Source organism: Nematolebias whitei, chromosome 22 (genome assembly GCF_014905685.2).
Source record: "Nematolebias whitei isolate Nwh7 chromosome 22, NemWhi1, whole genome shotgun sequence".
Lineage (NCBI taxonomy): Eukaryota > Metazoa > Chordata > Actinopteri > Cyprinodontiformes > Rivulidae > Nematolebias > Nematolebias whitei.
Window position 1 is genome coordinate 18,995,523 of NC_056519.1, and position 17,728 is coordinate 19,013,250.

General features: G+C 39.1%; 1 protein-coding gene across 1 annotated transcript; it reads left to right on the forward strand.

Moving 5' to 3' along the window:
• The first annotated feature begins 2,953 nt into the window (after positions 1 to 2,953).
• On the forward strand, positions 2,954 to 15,288 carry usp44 (ubiquitin specific peptidase 44). Its single transcript, XM_037696025.1, has 6 exons — positions 2,954 to 3,007; positions 5,858 to 7,562; positions 9,870 to 10,068; positions 10,456 to 10,564; positions 10,650 to 10,900; positions 14,795 to 15,288. Exons 2-6 carry the CDS (start codon positions 6,015 to 6,017, stop codon positions 14,917 to 14,919), a joined length of 2,232 nt encoding a protein of 743 aa, XP_037551953.1. The 5' UTR covers positions 2,954 to 3,007; positions 5,858 to 6,014; the 3' UTR covers positions 14,920 to 15,288.
• The last annotated feature ends 2,440 nt before the right edge of the window (positions 15,289 to 17,728 follow it).

Below are 17,728 nucleotides of genomic sequence, written 5' to 3' on the forward strand. Positions count from 1 at the left end.
TACTATATAACTGGTTCCCGTGTTTTTGCCGTTTCAGTTCAAACAAAAGATTTTATTGAAACATTCAAAAAGCAATCCTTGGATCTCATGGATATTTCAGACTTTGAGACCAACTGTCTCCACCTCTGTCTGGATTTGAAGCCAGCAGGAACAGTTTTATTGGAGCTGCCATGCTGTATTTTGGAAACAGAATCTGTGCAATGAGGGCCTTAAGTCCCACCTACGCACAATTATAGAGTCACATACCTTTCTTTAAAGCATGACATAACTATGGATGGATGTTTACACGGAGAGGGAAGGACTTAAAACCTGTACTGGAACCAGCCAACAGGGAAGCTAGTCCCATTCCGACTTCAGCTTCTGTATTCCTGTTCAAGATCAACCTCTGTGCAGTCTTTAATACATCTACAATTAATTAACTTTTGGAGTCAACCCAATTCAAGAAGCCTGCTATTAAGTGAACTTAGCCAACAAAAATAAGCAAAAACTCTGGTAATTTTACAGATTTTTTGCTAAAATATGGTGATCTAGTAGCTTAGACTCAGAGCTTGATATCGTATGAGATCAGTACGGTGGCTGACAGCTGCAAACAGCTAAACACACAGAAAACACATGAATGATGCCAACTACAAAACAAAACAAAAAACAAACGAACAAATGCAGCAGAACAACGCTGCAAAAGAAAAACATCTGCAATCACAGAAAATAGAACAGCAACAAAAAATGAATGCAAAGGAAAAATACTGCAAATATCGAACACACACACACCAAAACAACTGCAAGTATGAAACGCTGCAAACTCACTCCAAAAAAACAGAAGTGCACCAGACCAGGAAGGGGACTAGACCACCAGGTCATCTGGGACCAAGCCCCCTGGAAACACATTATAGCTGAGCCACTGGGCAAAATGAGGCTTATTTTAGGAGTTGAATGCACACGGAGTACATAAATATGCAACTTAATTTAATTTAAAGCAAAATTTTTTATGTTTATTTAAAGCCTGGTTGTACAAAAATCGAAGCACCGACGCTGTAATTGTCTTGAAAAGGATAGGCTACCACCAATACGGCTAAATCCTACATAGCCGTTTTGGCTATATATACAACGCCAAAAGCATCTAAAGAACATATTTTCTGTCCTAATGCATCCTTAATATATTGGCATTAAGGTAATTAATGTTTATTTCATACAGATTGGTGAACATAGTTGAAAACATTTAGAAATATAGTTTTAAAAATGAGCCTGTCTTGTAAATTGCGAGAGGCCTTTATACTCATCCAAACACTAACATCAGCAATATGGCAACATAAACTTAAATCCATGCTGCAACGTTGTTTTCTGTTGCATTGATAGGATCTAGATGGTGCCTACCACCATGCGGCTCACATTAACCTGCATGAAGCCCTGCACCAGCATCCCACACCAGAACACAGACTGTCTGAAGGTGAACAAACAGGGTAACGGATAGTAAACACACACTTGAGCCATGAAAGTGGCACTCGTGAGGCTTAAAGCAGGAACAGAAGAACTAATGTAATCCATTATAAAATGTTTGATTTCTAAAAATATATCACTAGATCTTTATTTTGATATATCTGCACTCTTACCTTATACAGCTTTTAAAGGATATTTTGTATTTATTATTACAGAGAAGTCACATTTATCACTAAATATACAAGACAGAGCAAATTCATCCTGAATACAAGACATTTTCAACTCTAGGAACAGGAAGTTGTTGGCATGTGAAGTTTTTTTGGTTACAATTATAGTACTTTAAAAAATTGATGAGAAAATTTGTGCTTTTGAGCGACCAGTCTTTATTTTTGACAGAATTTTTTTTCACCTTAAACAAGTGTTTAATTCAGGAATTAAAATGGTTGTTTAAAAAAATAAAAATTAAGAGCGTAGCAATTATTTTTACATCATATTTTAATGTACAAAACACATTTTTTCCTTTATTTCTTATTTCTAGTTTGACAGTTTATATATATATATATATTTTATTTTTTTTTAATTTGTCGCAGACAGAATTTTCAGATACTGTTCATCAAATGCATTTTAAATGACACTTGTTTCTGTTTTGTACTTAAATTTTTTCAATTTTCTGAATAGGCTTGCTGCATTTCACGTTAAAATCTGTATTAGATAAAAGGACTAAACAAAGCAACAAATACTGCAGAAGAATATTCTGAAAGCCTGGAAAACTTCTGATCAAGACCACTTTTAAAATCTAACACCTTTAAAGCTAAATATAAAAAATAAGCATTGGCTCAAGACTTCTGCACAGTTCTGTGTCTGCATATAAAACAAGCTTGCCTTCCTCTTCTGGTTCTACTGTAAAAGAAAGTACCAATTAAATGTTGCATACAACAATTTGATCAGAGCCTACGGTGACGTGAGGATAGTGCAACACTTCCCTCTAGTGATTTAAGATGATTCATCTTTTATTTTCTGTAAGTGGAGTGCAGTGATTTTATTCAGTGAGCAAAACATATGTAATAAACACATACATGTGGCATTTTCAGCAACTTATTACGTTATTTATAATAAAGACATTGTTTTACTGCATGTTAACAGTTAAATGTAACCAGACAAATAAATCATTCTACGCAATGATCATGCAATTTACTGTAAATCAAGAGTATATATTGTCAAACTAAGTGTGTGTATCGTTAACAACTTACTATATTATTGTTCTTATATGAGTAAACTTATACAAGAATAGCCAACTTTAAGTCTTAAACAAAACGATTGAATCAGTGGAAATTAGTTTAAGCAGTTGAAATATAAACATATATATATATATATTGTTTGTTGTAAATGAAAAGGTTTTAAATTAAAACATAATAATGTGAATTTTCAGTCACCATAAAAAACAAACAAACAAAAAAAAAAAAAACAATAACAACAACGTCACGTAGACGAGGACGCGCTCGCGCTAACACCACGCGACGCGACCCGAGCTGACAAGATGGCGATCATTTCAGCAGCACTAGAGTAACTGAAGGTGAGGCTCGGTGAGCTGTGTTATATATATATTTTTAGAATAAGGTCTTTGTTTTACGTTTATAGCACTAAGTTTAACACACTTTCGTGCTCAAGTCGAGTGTTAGTGATAAAGCTGTGCCGGATGTGGGGCTAACGCCTGAACTTGTTGGGATTTGAGCCCGGTTGCTAACTAGCATGCTAGGCTAATATTAGCCGCTAAAGCTCACTAACCTCTTGAACAAACAAAACTAAACGATAGTCGTAGTGCACTTGTTTATGTGATGTACTAAAAAAAAATCTAAGGTTTCGTGCTATTATTTATACATTGCATGGAGTGACTGGGGATGTAGCTTTTATTTTTTTATATATATAAATATCAAAGCTTACAAGTTAGCGGTAGCCGCGAGCTAAAATGTTAGCTGTAAGGTTATAAATCATTTTTTAGCTGCTTCAGTAATAAACCGGCGTGTGTCGTTCTGCTCCTGTGTCGAGACAGTTATAGGTTTGTTTACCCACTGGAAGTGCTTTGTTGTGTCACATTTGCTTAGGAGTTATTGTAAAGATGAATGGAAAGCTTCAGATGCGGAACATAACCAGGCAAAGCGCGCTGACCAGTTAGTTGTTGATCCCAAAAACTCTGGATCGCCCTTCTCAAGATTCGTACACGAATTGTTAAATTAATTAAATCTATTCCATCAATAAAAGCTCTGTGGTCGTAACTAGCATTGGTGAAAATATCCAAATGAGTTTTGTGTTTCGCGTTATATTTTAGTAAACACTGACTCATCACAGTGACACGATTTGTTTATATATATATATATATATATATATATATATATATATATATAATCGGTGGGAAAAAGTTATCACTTATATATTATATATAATTATAATTAAAATTAAATTACTTATTATTATTATTACTAAGTGATACAATTTTTTTTTGATTATGGGATAAATTATTATGCAAGTCAGCGTTATAAACGGTCCATTTGATCAGCAACAAGAACTCCCATAGAAGACAAGAAATGACATGTGTGATAAACATATTCCTGTTTTTGTTTATCGTGATTTACTAAAAGAGACTTCATAATTTATTGTTTAATTGTTTACATTTTTTTTTTAACATGTTCACGTCCTTCAGCGTGTTGAGAAAGTGGAGGTTCAGATGTAGTTTGCAGTTTTGCTTAGCGGGTCATTCAGTGATGTAGCTCTGCTGGCCAGTCAATGGCCGCTGTCTGCTTACATCAAAATCGCCCTCTCTGAGCAGCCCGCTTGGAACCTCAAACAAGGTGGTCCCATAAACGGAGTTGAGTGGGGTGGATACCAACAGTGGAGAGGCCCCTTAACTGGTGCCATGTCGTGCAGAGCCGGTGAGAGTTGAGACGGTGGCAAAGCGCCATTAGTGCACTCAGGAAACTGCTTTTTCCCCACTAACAATGAGGAAATAAGAAAGCTTGTCCATCCATCTCTCCATCTACTGCTTATCAGTAAGTCGGGTCACGGAAGCAACAGGTCCAGAGGAGGCCCAAACATTATTTTCATCCGCAAAATTCTCCAGCTTCTCCTGTGGCATCCCAAAGCATTCCCTAAAGTATGATAGTTCCCAGGCCAGAAAAGATACACAATCTCTCCGAGTTCTAGCTCTGCCTTGGGGCCTCTTCCTGGTGGGAGATGCCTGGAATATCTCCAAAGGGAGGCATCTAGGAGGCATCATAATCCGATGCCTGAATCACCCCAACGGCTCTACTCCGAGCTTTCCCGGACAACAGGGCTCCTCACCCTCTCACGGCTGAGCTCTGCCACCCTACGAAGGAAGCTCACTTTGGCCACTTGTGTCTAAGATCTTGTTCTGGTTGAGAACCATGGTCTCAGAATTAGAGGTCGTGTGTGGTAATTAATTTGAACCAAGCTACACCATAGTGATTGGTTCTTATAAACACTCTTGTAGTAATAGATGTTTTTGCTCTTGATATTTAGGAGAGCCCCAGATATTTAGGAGAATGTGTGAAGTTCATTTTAGATATCTTCAGCAATCATTCACACTTGTACTTTGCGGCGAGAGATTTTCTGTTATAGATGCTCTCTCAGCTGGAAATGCAAGAAACTTTGGAGACATCTGTAAAAAAAACAAGTATCACTATCTCTCACCACCACATTGATTTTCTGAATATTTTACTCGGTGGCTAGTTGGAAAAATGTAAAAGAAATCTTGAGCATGTGAATGCTTGTGTTCTCACATGCCATGTCTTTAGAATATCTACAACTTTCCGGTGCTTTTGTGAAAATCATAAAGGAAACTCAGGAACTTGTTTATTACTTATTAACTTAAAGTATTGTGTTATAATATGGAGTTTTGTTAAAGGAGCACACAGTCATGCCCCTGTGAAGTCACTGTTCTCGCTGCCTACTGAAATTGTATTAATCTTATCTAAAGACTTTCTCCTGTGGATGTTTTTCACACTTTTGCTGAACAGTTCATGTCAAATCAAACACCCTCCTGTTAAGTGAACCTGCCTGACCGCACAAATTACAGTCTTGTTTACAGCTGAGTAACTTTACTTTTAAATCATGTCTCTGTTGGAAAATGTTATGATCTTTTGCCACCTGGTAGTTTGCCTCAGTTTACTGTGGTCTCCTTAAATGCTCAGAGGAAGTGAGCCATGTTTAAAAGATTGATGGTGTTAGAAGAGCTAAATGCCAAAAAAAAAAACTAATATATAATTTCAAACAAGACATTTAACTTTTAAGACGGATGAGTCAGTAGACCAAGACAAACTTTTTAACATAGTTTTTTGGTCAGACGGGTTCAATTAAGTGTCTCTTTATCTGCAATCTGTTTTTCTTATCTTTGCTCTGTTACTTTCAGACGACACAACCATGCCCTGGAACCGTCCCATTTCTCTGCGTACCAAGGTGATGTGAAGTCGGCGTGAAACATTGGCGCATACGCTCAGCCTTACACTCTCTCACTCAGTCAGCTGTTGACTGACACGGCCTGCCAGCTCGACCGGCAGGCTCGTGTAATGGACAGGTGTAAGCATGTGGGGCGGCTGCGGCTGGCCCCTGATCATTCCATCCTCAACCCCCAGAAATGGCACTGCGTCGACTGTAACACCACTGAGTCTGTTTGGGCCTGTCTGAGCTGCGCGCATGTAGCGTGTGGCCGCTACATTGAGGAGCATGCGCTACAGCACTTCCAACAACAGCACCACCCGTTGGCGATGGAGGTTAATGAGCTCTATGTTTTTTGTTACTTGTGTGATGACTATGTGCTGAATGATAATGCCACGGGAGACCTAAAGCTGCTACGCAGTACGCTCAGTGCAATCCAAAGCCAGCGCTATGAAGTTACTACCCGCAGCGGGCGCACCCTTCGCTCTGCTAGTGTTGCGCCAGATGCCCTTACGTTATGTGGTGCGTACGAGCTGCAGCTGAAGGATGAAGACCGAATGTTTACCGCCCTTTGGCATCGCCGCAGGGCACTCATGGGACGTATTTTTCGTCTTTGGTTTGGCCTGACTGAATGTGGAAAGAGGAGAGAAGAAGAAGAAAGAAAGAGGGAGGAGGAAGAGGAACAGAAAAGGGAGGCCAGGGAGAGAAGGCGTGCTCTGAAGAGGCAGCTACAGGAGGAGCTGGACAGTGCTCCCCTCAGAAAGAGTCGTCGCTTGCGACGGAAGAGCCAGAGAGTTGCTGTTGTAGTAATCGCAGCACCAGCCTCTCAAAAGACTCTCAAAAAGACTAAAGCTCGTGTCTCCTCATCTCAGACTCACAAGCCACGGACTCGAATTCCTGCCAAGAAAGCCAGACAAACAAAAAAGGCCCGACCTGCTCCCAAACCCCAGAGACGATCCGCTAACACCAAATCAAAGCCCAAAACACCTCCGGCAAGCTCTCGCACTGCCAAACCCCCTGCCTGTCGCAAGCAGAGTGACAAACAGAGTGGCTCACCTTTCAAACGACGTCCTACGGTCACTCCTGGTGTGACAGGCTTAAGGAATTTAGGAAACACCTGTTATATGAACTCCATCCTGCAGGTGCTGAGTCACCTGCACGTTTTTAGGGAGTGCTTTCTGCGTCTGGACCTGGCCCAGGCGCTGGAGCTTCTGGCTTCTGCCGTACAGGGCCAACTAGCAGGAAAGGCCTCATTGCAGACCTCCCTGTCCCAAAGAAAAGGACTCCAGACCAACTCAGGCTCTGGTGTAGGGCTGAGTGGTGGGGCCTCAAGGGCCCGCAGCATGGAGTTGATACAACCCAAAGAGCCAAGCTCGAAGCACATATCTCTCTGCCACGAGCTTCACACTTTGTTTCAGGTTATGTGGTCTGGCAAGTGGGCACTGGTATCGCCATTTGCCATGCTGCACTCGGTGTGGCAGCTGATTCCTGCGTTCAGGGGCTACGCTCAGCAGGACGCTCAGGAGTTCCTGTGCGAGCTGCTGGATAAGGTGCAGCATGAGCTGGAGAGCACAGGCAAGCACACAACCACCAGCGGAGTCCAACAGACACAGAGACGGCTCATCAAGCAGGTTCTCAGTGTGGTCAACACCATCTTTCACGGTCAGCTTCTCAGCCAGGTACGAAACTCTCACACGCACATCTTCTGTCTTTCTTCCCAACAATTACACCACTCACTGTTTGACCTGAATCCTTAAAAATATACATTTCTAGCTCAACATTAAGATATTAAATAATTAAACAGTCTTTCAACACATCAACTTCTAGAATGAATTTATAGTAATAGTTGGATAAAACCTTTATGCTTTTAGGTATATAGTTCTTTTTTATTTTTTGCATACGTTGACCTACATCTGCCTGACTAAACGAAACAAAAAAAATTCTTGGTTTGTTAAAGAGGCAATCGTATAAATCTTGGTCTCCAAATTATAGTCACAACATTTATTATTAGAATTTATTTTAATCAATGTAGAGACAAAAAAACTTATAATATTCAGCAATTTTATATCCTGTAGTAATATAAATATTCTACTTTCACTTCCTCTCTTTGCTAAATTTCATCTGAACGTTTTTTTTTATCAAATTAAAATGTTTTTTTTTAAACACCAAATTTAGTGCCTTTATTAAAATATGGGTGCAGTTAGTTTTTTTTTTTTTTCTATTACCCATCTAATCGAGGATAAGACATTAAATACATCGTGGTGTACAGCAAATACGTTGTGGTTAACCAACTGGTTGTGAGGTGGTGGAATCCTACAAAGCGCTGAAGTGACACTGGTACTGTCCAGCCAGAACAGTGACGTTCAACCTCTTTGCGATTAAAGACACTTGATCTGCTTTTGCATTTTTATTTACCCTGTTAGTCATGCAGGGTTTCTGCAGGAAGGTATTGTAAAGCATTAAATTTGAAACTTGGTGCCATTAAACATTTGTCTGTTTAAAAAAAAAGAGTGATTCTAGAAACTGCTCAGCCAGACTCGCTCATTTGGGTGATTTAATATAGAGTAACATGCAGAACCATTATTAATAGTTTCTGTGTGGTCGGTGCTCAGTTGTCAGAAGAAGATGGGTTCAAGGAAAACCAGGAAAAGTTTAGAAGCAGAAACGAAATGTTTAGCACCACATGACTGCACATAACCTGTTTGTGTCTCAGTTTGATTCACTGATGCTTTGATTGTGCTGCTTTGGTTCTTGAATTAAACTTTATTAACACCAAAAGACAAATATTTGTATGCCCAAGATTGTGTCTCCATTGATCTTTAATTTTTTTTGCTAATGTTCTCTCCTTGAGAGAGTTAGTTTCAAGGATTAATAGTTTTATCAGAAGCATCTGCAACTCTCAATTTTACATTTTACGTTTGTTTTTTTAGCAAAATAAATAAGGTGAGGTGATGATGCATGATCTGTGCCACAATCTGACCCAAGCATTAAACAGATTTATTACAGACAGAATATCGATAATGACACGCAGCAACTTTGTATTGTTTCAAACATTTAACCTCATCAGAAAGAACTGATGAACTACAGAGCCCTTTAAGGACCATGTCAGAAACAAACATTTTACTGCATTATACTTTTGCAATTCTCTTGATTTACCTCTGGCTCTGAAGTAGGGGGGCAAACAGCCACTGTCACGAGATCCAATAGGCTGCTTTCATTTGATGTAATTTAAAGGGTGGATTTTTGCACAAACTGTTGTCTGCACCGCACATGTAAGACACATTCAGTGCTTGGTAGGTGACGTGTGGGGCTGTGATCTACGTCCCCTGTGACACTTAGTGCTCCGATCCAGATTTTAACAGATTGATCAAGTTTCATTTGCTAACTTTCATTTGATGGACGTTATTTGAATTAAACTATATATTAATGACATCTGGCTAAAGGCTCTACACTGTTTCATTTTCACTTGTCCATATTGTTGTACTTTGGATTGGATTGAAGTTTATGTGTTCACTGTCGGAATAAGTTGGCATTAAAAAGCATTAAATTTGATTTGATTGATTTATACAGAAACCCTGTTATAGCTTGCTCTTTTAGTCCTGTTGGTTTAGTTATTTAAATCCAAAATTATGCCATAATACATTTTAAAATTAGTGCAGCCCTAAATCAAGTAAATGAGTGAGGATAGTGAGAGAGTTAACGGGAGGAGAGGGATGATGAATTCCTACTTGTAGAGTCTCATCACACTCTGTGACGCCTGCTCATGTTGAATAAAAGATTGAATGTTTGCGTTGGTTTTGGCTACTCAGCTCTGACAGATTTGGCAGTATTTGCAGTTTCAGGTTTTTATCCCATTTATTTGGTGTTTTGTACTCAAGTAAGTAAGAACAGTTACTTTTTGTTTTTTTCAATCCTAGAATAAAGTGTACATCAGCAGCTTATTACTTTATCCTGGCTTCTGAACTCATACACAGCTTCTTTTGCAGGTGACATGCCTGGCTTGCAACCACCGCTCCAACACTGTGGAGCCTTTCTGGGACCTGTCTCTGGAGTTCCCCGAGCGGTATCACAGTAATAGCAGGGAGTCAGCTGCTCAAGCTTCATGCCATTTGACGGAGATGCTGGCCAAGTTTACAGAAACTGAAGCACTGGAAGGAAATATCTACGCCTGTGATCATTGTAACTGTGAGTGAAATGACAGAACGAACAAAGATTGCTTCAGAGATTGTGGGTTTACCACATTTACAGCTCAGTAATTTTCTTTCTCCTTCGGGTTATGTTATGTTATGTAAGGGGTTATTCTTTTTTTTCTTTTTTTACAGAAACAAAATATTTATTATTAGATTGGAAGATGCAGAAAACTGTTTTAATTTAGGAATTATGGTATTTTATCAAGGCAGTTTTTCAAATGATACTAATACCTTTGCCAGTATTATAGTGTAATAAAACAAAAATCAAAGTTTTTTTCGTATTTATTATCCCGTTCTTGTAACCATTTTAAATCTAAAATAATGAGTGCAATAAATTATATAATGTAAAGGTAAAAACGCTAATCTCACCTTGTGGTTGCAGCTGCCAGACGCAGGACCTCCTCCAAACCCGTCATCCTGACTGAAGCTCAGAAGCAGCTGATGGTCTACAAACTGCCTCAAGTCCTCAGGCTCCACCTTAAACGTTTCAGGTAAGATGACGTGAGTCAGCGTTGAGGGTTGCTGTTGCTCTGACCAGCTCGGCTGACTGTCCATCCTCTGGTTTGTGACCCGCAGGTGGTCTGGGCGGAACCACCGGGAGAAGATCGGAGTCCACGTCAGCTTCGACCAGCTTCTCAACATGGAACCCTACTGCTGCAGAGAATCTTCACCCAAAAGCGTTCCCTGCTCCACTCCCAGCAGCCCTAGCTCCGCAGGCTCGTCACGTCCAAAGCACTTCCTCTATGAGCTCTCTGCTGTGGTGATGCATCATGGGAAGGGCTTTGGCTCTGGCCATTATACTGCTTACTGCTACAACACAGAAGGAGGTAATAATCTGCACTCTTAATGTGTTAATACCTCACAGACAACCTTAAGAATAATCTCAGATTTCTTATCTGATTTACTGTTAAATACTGATAAAGTCATAATAATGGGAGACTTCAATATTCATGTAGATGTTGAAAGTGATAGCTCAAGCATAACTTTTAAAAATTTACTAGAATTAAATGGTTTTAAACGTCCACACATTCTCATTATCACACTCTGGTTCTGACTTATGGCATAGAGATTAAGTACTGTACTTAGTAATAGTTTCTCAAAATCCTGTTCTGTCTGATTATTTTTTAATAACCTTTGAGTTTGCATTAAATTATTACACAGTCACTGAGAGTAAATTTCATTTCAGCAGGTGCTTATCAGAAAACACTGTAACCAAATTTAAACAATCTCTTCCATCAATGTTTTCCTCTGTCTTGCAGAGTAATGCGTCAGAGAACAGTGACTTAGATCATCTGGTTGATAATTATACAACTACTTTGCAAACTTCACTCTATAAAACTGCTTCGCTGAAAAAGAAAGTAATCAATCAGAGGAGATTAACACCTTGGTTTAATTCTGAGTTATGTACTTTAAAACAGACATCTAGAATGCTAGGAAAAAAATGGCGCTCCACTAACATTAAATAATTTTATTTATCTTAGAGAGATGGCCTGCTGACATAAAAAAGCTCTCTGTAAAGCTAGAACTTTATATTATTGCTCTTTAATTGGTGAGAATAAAGATAACCCTAGGTTCCTTTTCAGTACCATAGTTAGTCTAGAGAAAAATCATATCTGTTGAACCATGTATCTACAACTATAAGCAGTGATAAGTTCATGAGATTCTTTATAAATAAAATTATTTCAATTAGGGAGAAAATCCAAACCATCATTCCTAGTATTGCCTCTGGTTCTGTGTCAGATGAGGAAACTTTAAATTGTCACTAGAACCTGATTTATGTTTGGACAGTTTTTGTCCTGTTGAGCTCTCTGAATTGTCAAAAATAATAGCTTCATCCAAACCATCCACATGTCTGCTAGATCCCATCCCAACCAGTCTGTTTAAAGAGTTATTTCCCTTAATTAATATTCACATTTTGGATCTGCTTACCGTATTTTCCGGCAGACACGTCGCACCGCCCTATAAGTCGCATCAGTCCATATTTGTCTAGTAAAGTGGAAAAATCCATAAATATGTCGCTTCGCTGTATAAGTCGCATCTATTATGCATCACCGCTGACAACCTGGAAATATGGGCCGGTGTTGTGCCAAAAATGGATTGGCTGCCAAATGGCGGCTGCGGGATCATGCACGGAAGGACTTTAACAAGAATTTAACAAGATCAACGCTTAAAACAATTGTTTGTTTGCTAGAAATTATAGTAAATGTGTGTATCAATCTAACGTTTGCTTAATAAATGCACTTTGAGAGTCAAATCAGTAGTTTCAAAACCCGATACACTGAAGTAAATGTGTGCATGCGACAAGTCGCTGTACAAAATTTAACAAGATAAACACCTAAACAATTATTTGTTTGCTCGAAATTATATCAAAGGTGTGTCTCAGTGTAACATTTGTTTAATAAATGCACTTTAATGGTCAAATTAGCTGCATTTTGCCGGGGTGGTGCAGCTGTTTTGACGGTTGCAAGCAACGAGCAGACCCAAGGTGGGGAGGCTATGGCAGGCCGATTGAGTCATTAAAAGCTGGTGAAGATTCTTAGTCATCCAGGACATGGTAAATTCAAAAAAGTTCAAGAAAAAAAAAAAACAATAAAGTATAATAAAGTCCAGTTGTTTTTGTCTTGAACTTTTTTGAATTTGTCATTATAGCCACGTTTATCTATTACATGATACAACAGCATGCCATACAAATATTACTACTCTGCTGCCATCAAGTGGCTGAAAGTGGTTTTACTAAAAAATAAATAAAGTCAGAAAGAATGAAAACTGTCATATCTCAGCCAAAAAATGGTTTATAAATATGGGAAAAAATCCATAAATATGTCGCTTGGTCCTTTAAGTTGCAGGGTATGTAAATTATGCAAAAAACTGTGACTTATAGACTGAAAAATACAGTTATTTGTCTCTAATAAATGGTTACGTACCAGAGTGCTTTAAGATTGTTGTAATTAAACCTTTACTTAAGAAACATAACCTTGACTCAGGAATCCTGTCCAATTCTAGACTTGTATCTAATCTAATTTTATCTAAAAAATTCTAGAGAAAATAGTTGCTGGTCAGTTACATGATCATCTTCAAAGAAATAATCTGTTTCAAGAGTTTCAGTCAGGCCAACATTTTTCTGTCAAGTCATCTGGACCGTTTCTTTTTTTTTTTGTGCTGAAAGTTTCACCTTCTATCCAGAAGGCTTCATCAGTCAAGGCAACACACAACACAAAACTGATTCTTCCCCCAAACAGCTTACTCCAAAGTGGAACCAGTTATGTTGGTGCTAAGATGGTGTCTTGGAAGGTGAACCATTTCAGCACAAAAAAAGACACTGTCCAGATGACCTGACTGAACATTGATAGCTTGGTATACATTTTCTTTGTTAAGCTGATGATACACAGTTATACAGTATTTATCAATGAAACCCAATGAATCCAATCAGCTACTTAGACTACAAGCATGTCTTAAAGACATAAAAACCTGGATGACCCTTAATTTTCTCCTGTTGAACACAGACAAAACTGAGGTTTTGGTTTTTGGACCTGAGCACCTTAGGAATGAATTTTTCAGTCTTTCTCCCTCCTTAGATGACATTAATCTATCCTCCAGCTCTAATGTTAAAAATCTTGGTGTTATTTTTGATCAGGACATGTCTTTTATCCCCCACATTAAAATGTTACCAAAACCGCCTTCTTCCACCTGCGTAATATCACTAAAATTAGAAACATCTAAAAAAGATGCAGAAAAACTGGTCCATGCATTTGTCACGTCTAGACTGGACTATTGCAATGATTTATTATCTGGGTGTCCAAATACTTCTTTAAAACGTCTTCAGTTGATCCAAAATGCTGCTGCCAGAGTCTTAACTGGAGTTAGTGGGAGAGATCATATCTCTCCAGTTTTAGCTTCTCTCCATTGGCTCCCTGTCTAATCCAGAATAGAATTCAAAATCTTACTTCTAACCTACAAAGCTCTCAACAACCTAGCTCCATTTTATATTACAGATCTTAGTGTTCCATATTTTCCTAACAGAGCACTTCACTCTCAGACTGCAGGTTTACTTGCAGTCCCTACAGTTTCCAAAAGCAGAATGGGAGGCAGATCTTCCAGTTATCAGGCTCCTCTCTTGTGGAACCAACTTCCAGTTTCTGTCCATGAGGCTGACACATTATCCAGTTTTAAGACTGGGATTAAGTCTTTCCTTTTTGATAAGTCCTATAGTTAGGGTTGGCTTGTTATGCTGTCATAGGCTGAGACTACTGGAGGACAAATTTACCTAATTTCCTTATAATGAATTTTTGCAATTGATTAGTTTTCATTTGAAATTATTTCTATCTTAACGTGTGATTCTCGACCTGCCATTGTGTATCTGTTCCTCCTTCCTGTTCCTCTCAAACCCAGCCGGTTGAAGCAGATGGTCACTTGTCCTGAGCCTGGTTCTGCTAAAGGTTTCTGCTTCATGAGGGAGTTTCTTTTCCACTGTTGCCTTTAGCAGTCTGCACCTTAAATCATTAATGTTAATTAATTAACTTACTTTATATATATATATATATATATATATATATATATATATATATATATATGATTCTGTTCAGTGCCCTGAGATGACTTCTGTTGTGACTTGGCGCTATATAAATAAATTGAATTAATATATCAATGTTATTGCAGCAACGCAGGAGAAAGCCTCCTAAAATCATGTTTATTCTAATTATCCTTCTCCCCCCCCCCTCCAGGATTCTGGGTTCACTGTAATGACTCGAAGCTGAACGTGTGTTCAGTGGACGAGGTCTGCCGAGCTCAGGCCTACATCCTCTTCTACACGCAGCGAGTAACTCAGGACAAAGACCGGCCCCTATAGGACCACAGTCCCCTGGAGCCCCCCTCCTTCACCTTTGCTGCATCCTCACCACTCAACCAGACAACATCAGCACAGCTCAACATAACACTTTATTTTTTAACCGGGGATGATGAGATTTTTGAGTCCGTTTTTGTAAAATTTAAAAAAAAAAAGAGAAAGATCTTTGTAAAATCTGAACTTCTTGTACATGATGTTTATATATGTAGGTATTTTAAAAGGAAATGTTGACGTGATCGATGTACATATGTATTTTATAAAGAGAGTATCAGCCAAGATGTGTCTCAGTAGCAGCCGAGGGACTCTGGCCAGGCGTTCAGCCGTCTGCCCATCTGTGTCCGCCTGTTAGATTGTAAATGCTGTTTGTTTAAATCAGCCGAAATGTTTCTCAGTCACTTTAGATAGCTGACACACAGCTGGATGTAGGTTAACATTCAATCAACAGAAATGGTGTCAGTGTGCTCCAAACGGCTTAGATCATAACAGAGTGGTGACACTTTGGTCTTTTTCCTGCCAGAAATGCACTAATTTCTACAGTTAGCGTTCATGTAAAGGACTGCGTTGGATGGTTTTCAAACTTTTTCCATACAAGCAGGACAGGAAGTTTTGCTTTAAGCTCTAAAGAAGTCCTGGGTCTGAAACTAACCTGCCAAAGCCTTAGAAGAAGAAAGGACTCTAAAAATGGTTTGTTTGCTCAGTTGTTTTGGTTCCTGTCCTCTTTAACTGAGGGTGGATAAGGTTTCCAAAGGGATGAGTTTTAGCTTTGTGTTGTCATCTCTTATTTGAGAACGTAATGGTTTTCAGTGTGAAACATCCCCGACCAGACGTTTCTAGAAAAGTGCCCTTTTATTGACACAGCAAGTCTATTTTTGATAGTTTATAGAAGTGGAATCTGCATTGCTGCAGATCAGCATTTTAATTATGAATGTATTTTTATACAACCCTCAGAGGCTTTACAAACCCGACCATCAACTGTTGAAATGATTATACGAACACTTGTTCTGATTGTGCAACACCACCAGCAGTTTTTAGACTTTACTGTTTCATTTTGTCCCTTTTTGTTTATCAGAAGAGAATCAAAGCACTCCATTGTGATTTTATTCTTTTTCAGAGGTTGTCTTTTTAGCCGTTTGTTTTTTTTTCTCCACGGTTTGTGTGTGTGTGTGTGTGTGTAAATTTTATGGAAGTTATACTATGCAAATTGTTACCTCAAAATGTATTTTTTAGAAAAAATTACCTCAATAAATGAGATTATTTTTTCATTTTTCTACAACGATGTCAGGTTTTCTGTCTTGTCTTTTGGCAAAATTTGTTTTTAAATGTGAAGAGATGTTGACTAAATCACAGCTGATGGAACCAGAATCTGAACCAAATGTCAGTGTGAACTGTCAAATAGTTTAAAGCGTTTATCTTTAACGATGTGTAACATTAGTCATAAACATGGCTCAATAGGTTTGTTTTCGATGGGCAAGTTGTTCTCTCCTGAGTCGGCATGTGCGCTGAACAAGTAAAAAAGTCGGAACGAACCAGTTTTTTTTTCCGGCTTTTTCTTCTTAAACGCTTTATTACCTGAAGGTGCAGATTTTTGTCCACACTGTTACTCAGTTGGTCGTTTTCAGCGATGGACTCTTGCGTTTCCACGACCTCAGCAGAAGACTCAGTTGGCTGTGAAGTCAGACATTCTGGCTTCAATTAAATGGTATGGTATATAGTTTATTCATTTTAAAAAAGTACAAAACAATTCCATAACAATATAAAAACAGGATACAAAATCTGAAGTCTTAGCGATAATTAGGATGAAGATGAAGGCGGCTCTGAAGAATTTTAATTTTAATAAGAGCGGCAGTCCGAGCGGAACTTGCTAATGCCACCGCAGGCCTCAGAGCAGAGTTAGAACAAGTCAAGTTAAGTGTTTCAAAGACTGAGAACGGACTGTCTTTATGCACAGATGAGATAAGAGAATCTATGTGGGGACGGTGGTGGAATTAAAAAAATGAGGTTGATGTGCTGAGAAAACAGCTTGAATCCGTGGAGGGAAATATGAAATGTAACATTAGGATTATTGGAGTTCCAGAATCACCAGGCTCGTGCACCCCTACAGTGATAGCCAAAATGCTAACGGAGGCACTGCAGCTGGGCAAGTCGACGCTGACTGATCACATGTACCTGACACCGAGCAGGAGAGGCTCAGATGATAGTTATCATGGCCAGGCTGTATTATCAGGATTTTACAACGAGCACACAACTGTAGGCCAACTTCAAGGAATCATCCATATTCATCGCAGCTGATTACACCCCAAGCGTAGCGAGGGCACGAGTGGCGCTCAAGGAAGTATGGCAACTCCTGTGGAACCAAGTAGGTGTCCGGTATGGACTGCTTTTTCCTGCACAAGCTTTGTGTTATGCATGGAGGGACGGGCAAAGTGTTTGTTGACTCCGTTAAAACTATGGAATACGTCAAGAACGTCATTCAAGCAACTGTGGCAAGCAATGCCGGCCCAAGCCTCCATGGGGCCCTAAGCAAAATTTGGTTTGATGCCCGCTATTTCTGCTAATAATGTGGACATCTGCAATCAACAGTCACATGATCAGATCATTCAACCACCTTACATAAACTCATTGCAACTCTGACAGCCCTGTTTACATTATCCTATATGTATATATCATCTAGTGCAGGAGTGTCCAACTCTTAAGTTTGCTTATGCCTTGGGCCGGCCCTGGTGGCGAGGATCCAAATAAACCACAGGACCGGCCTCCCTCAACCAATCATTTTTTCTGAAGCTTGTGTCCGACTATATTTGGCTGTAGGTCC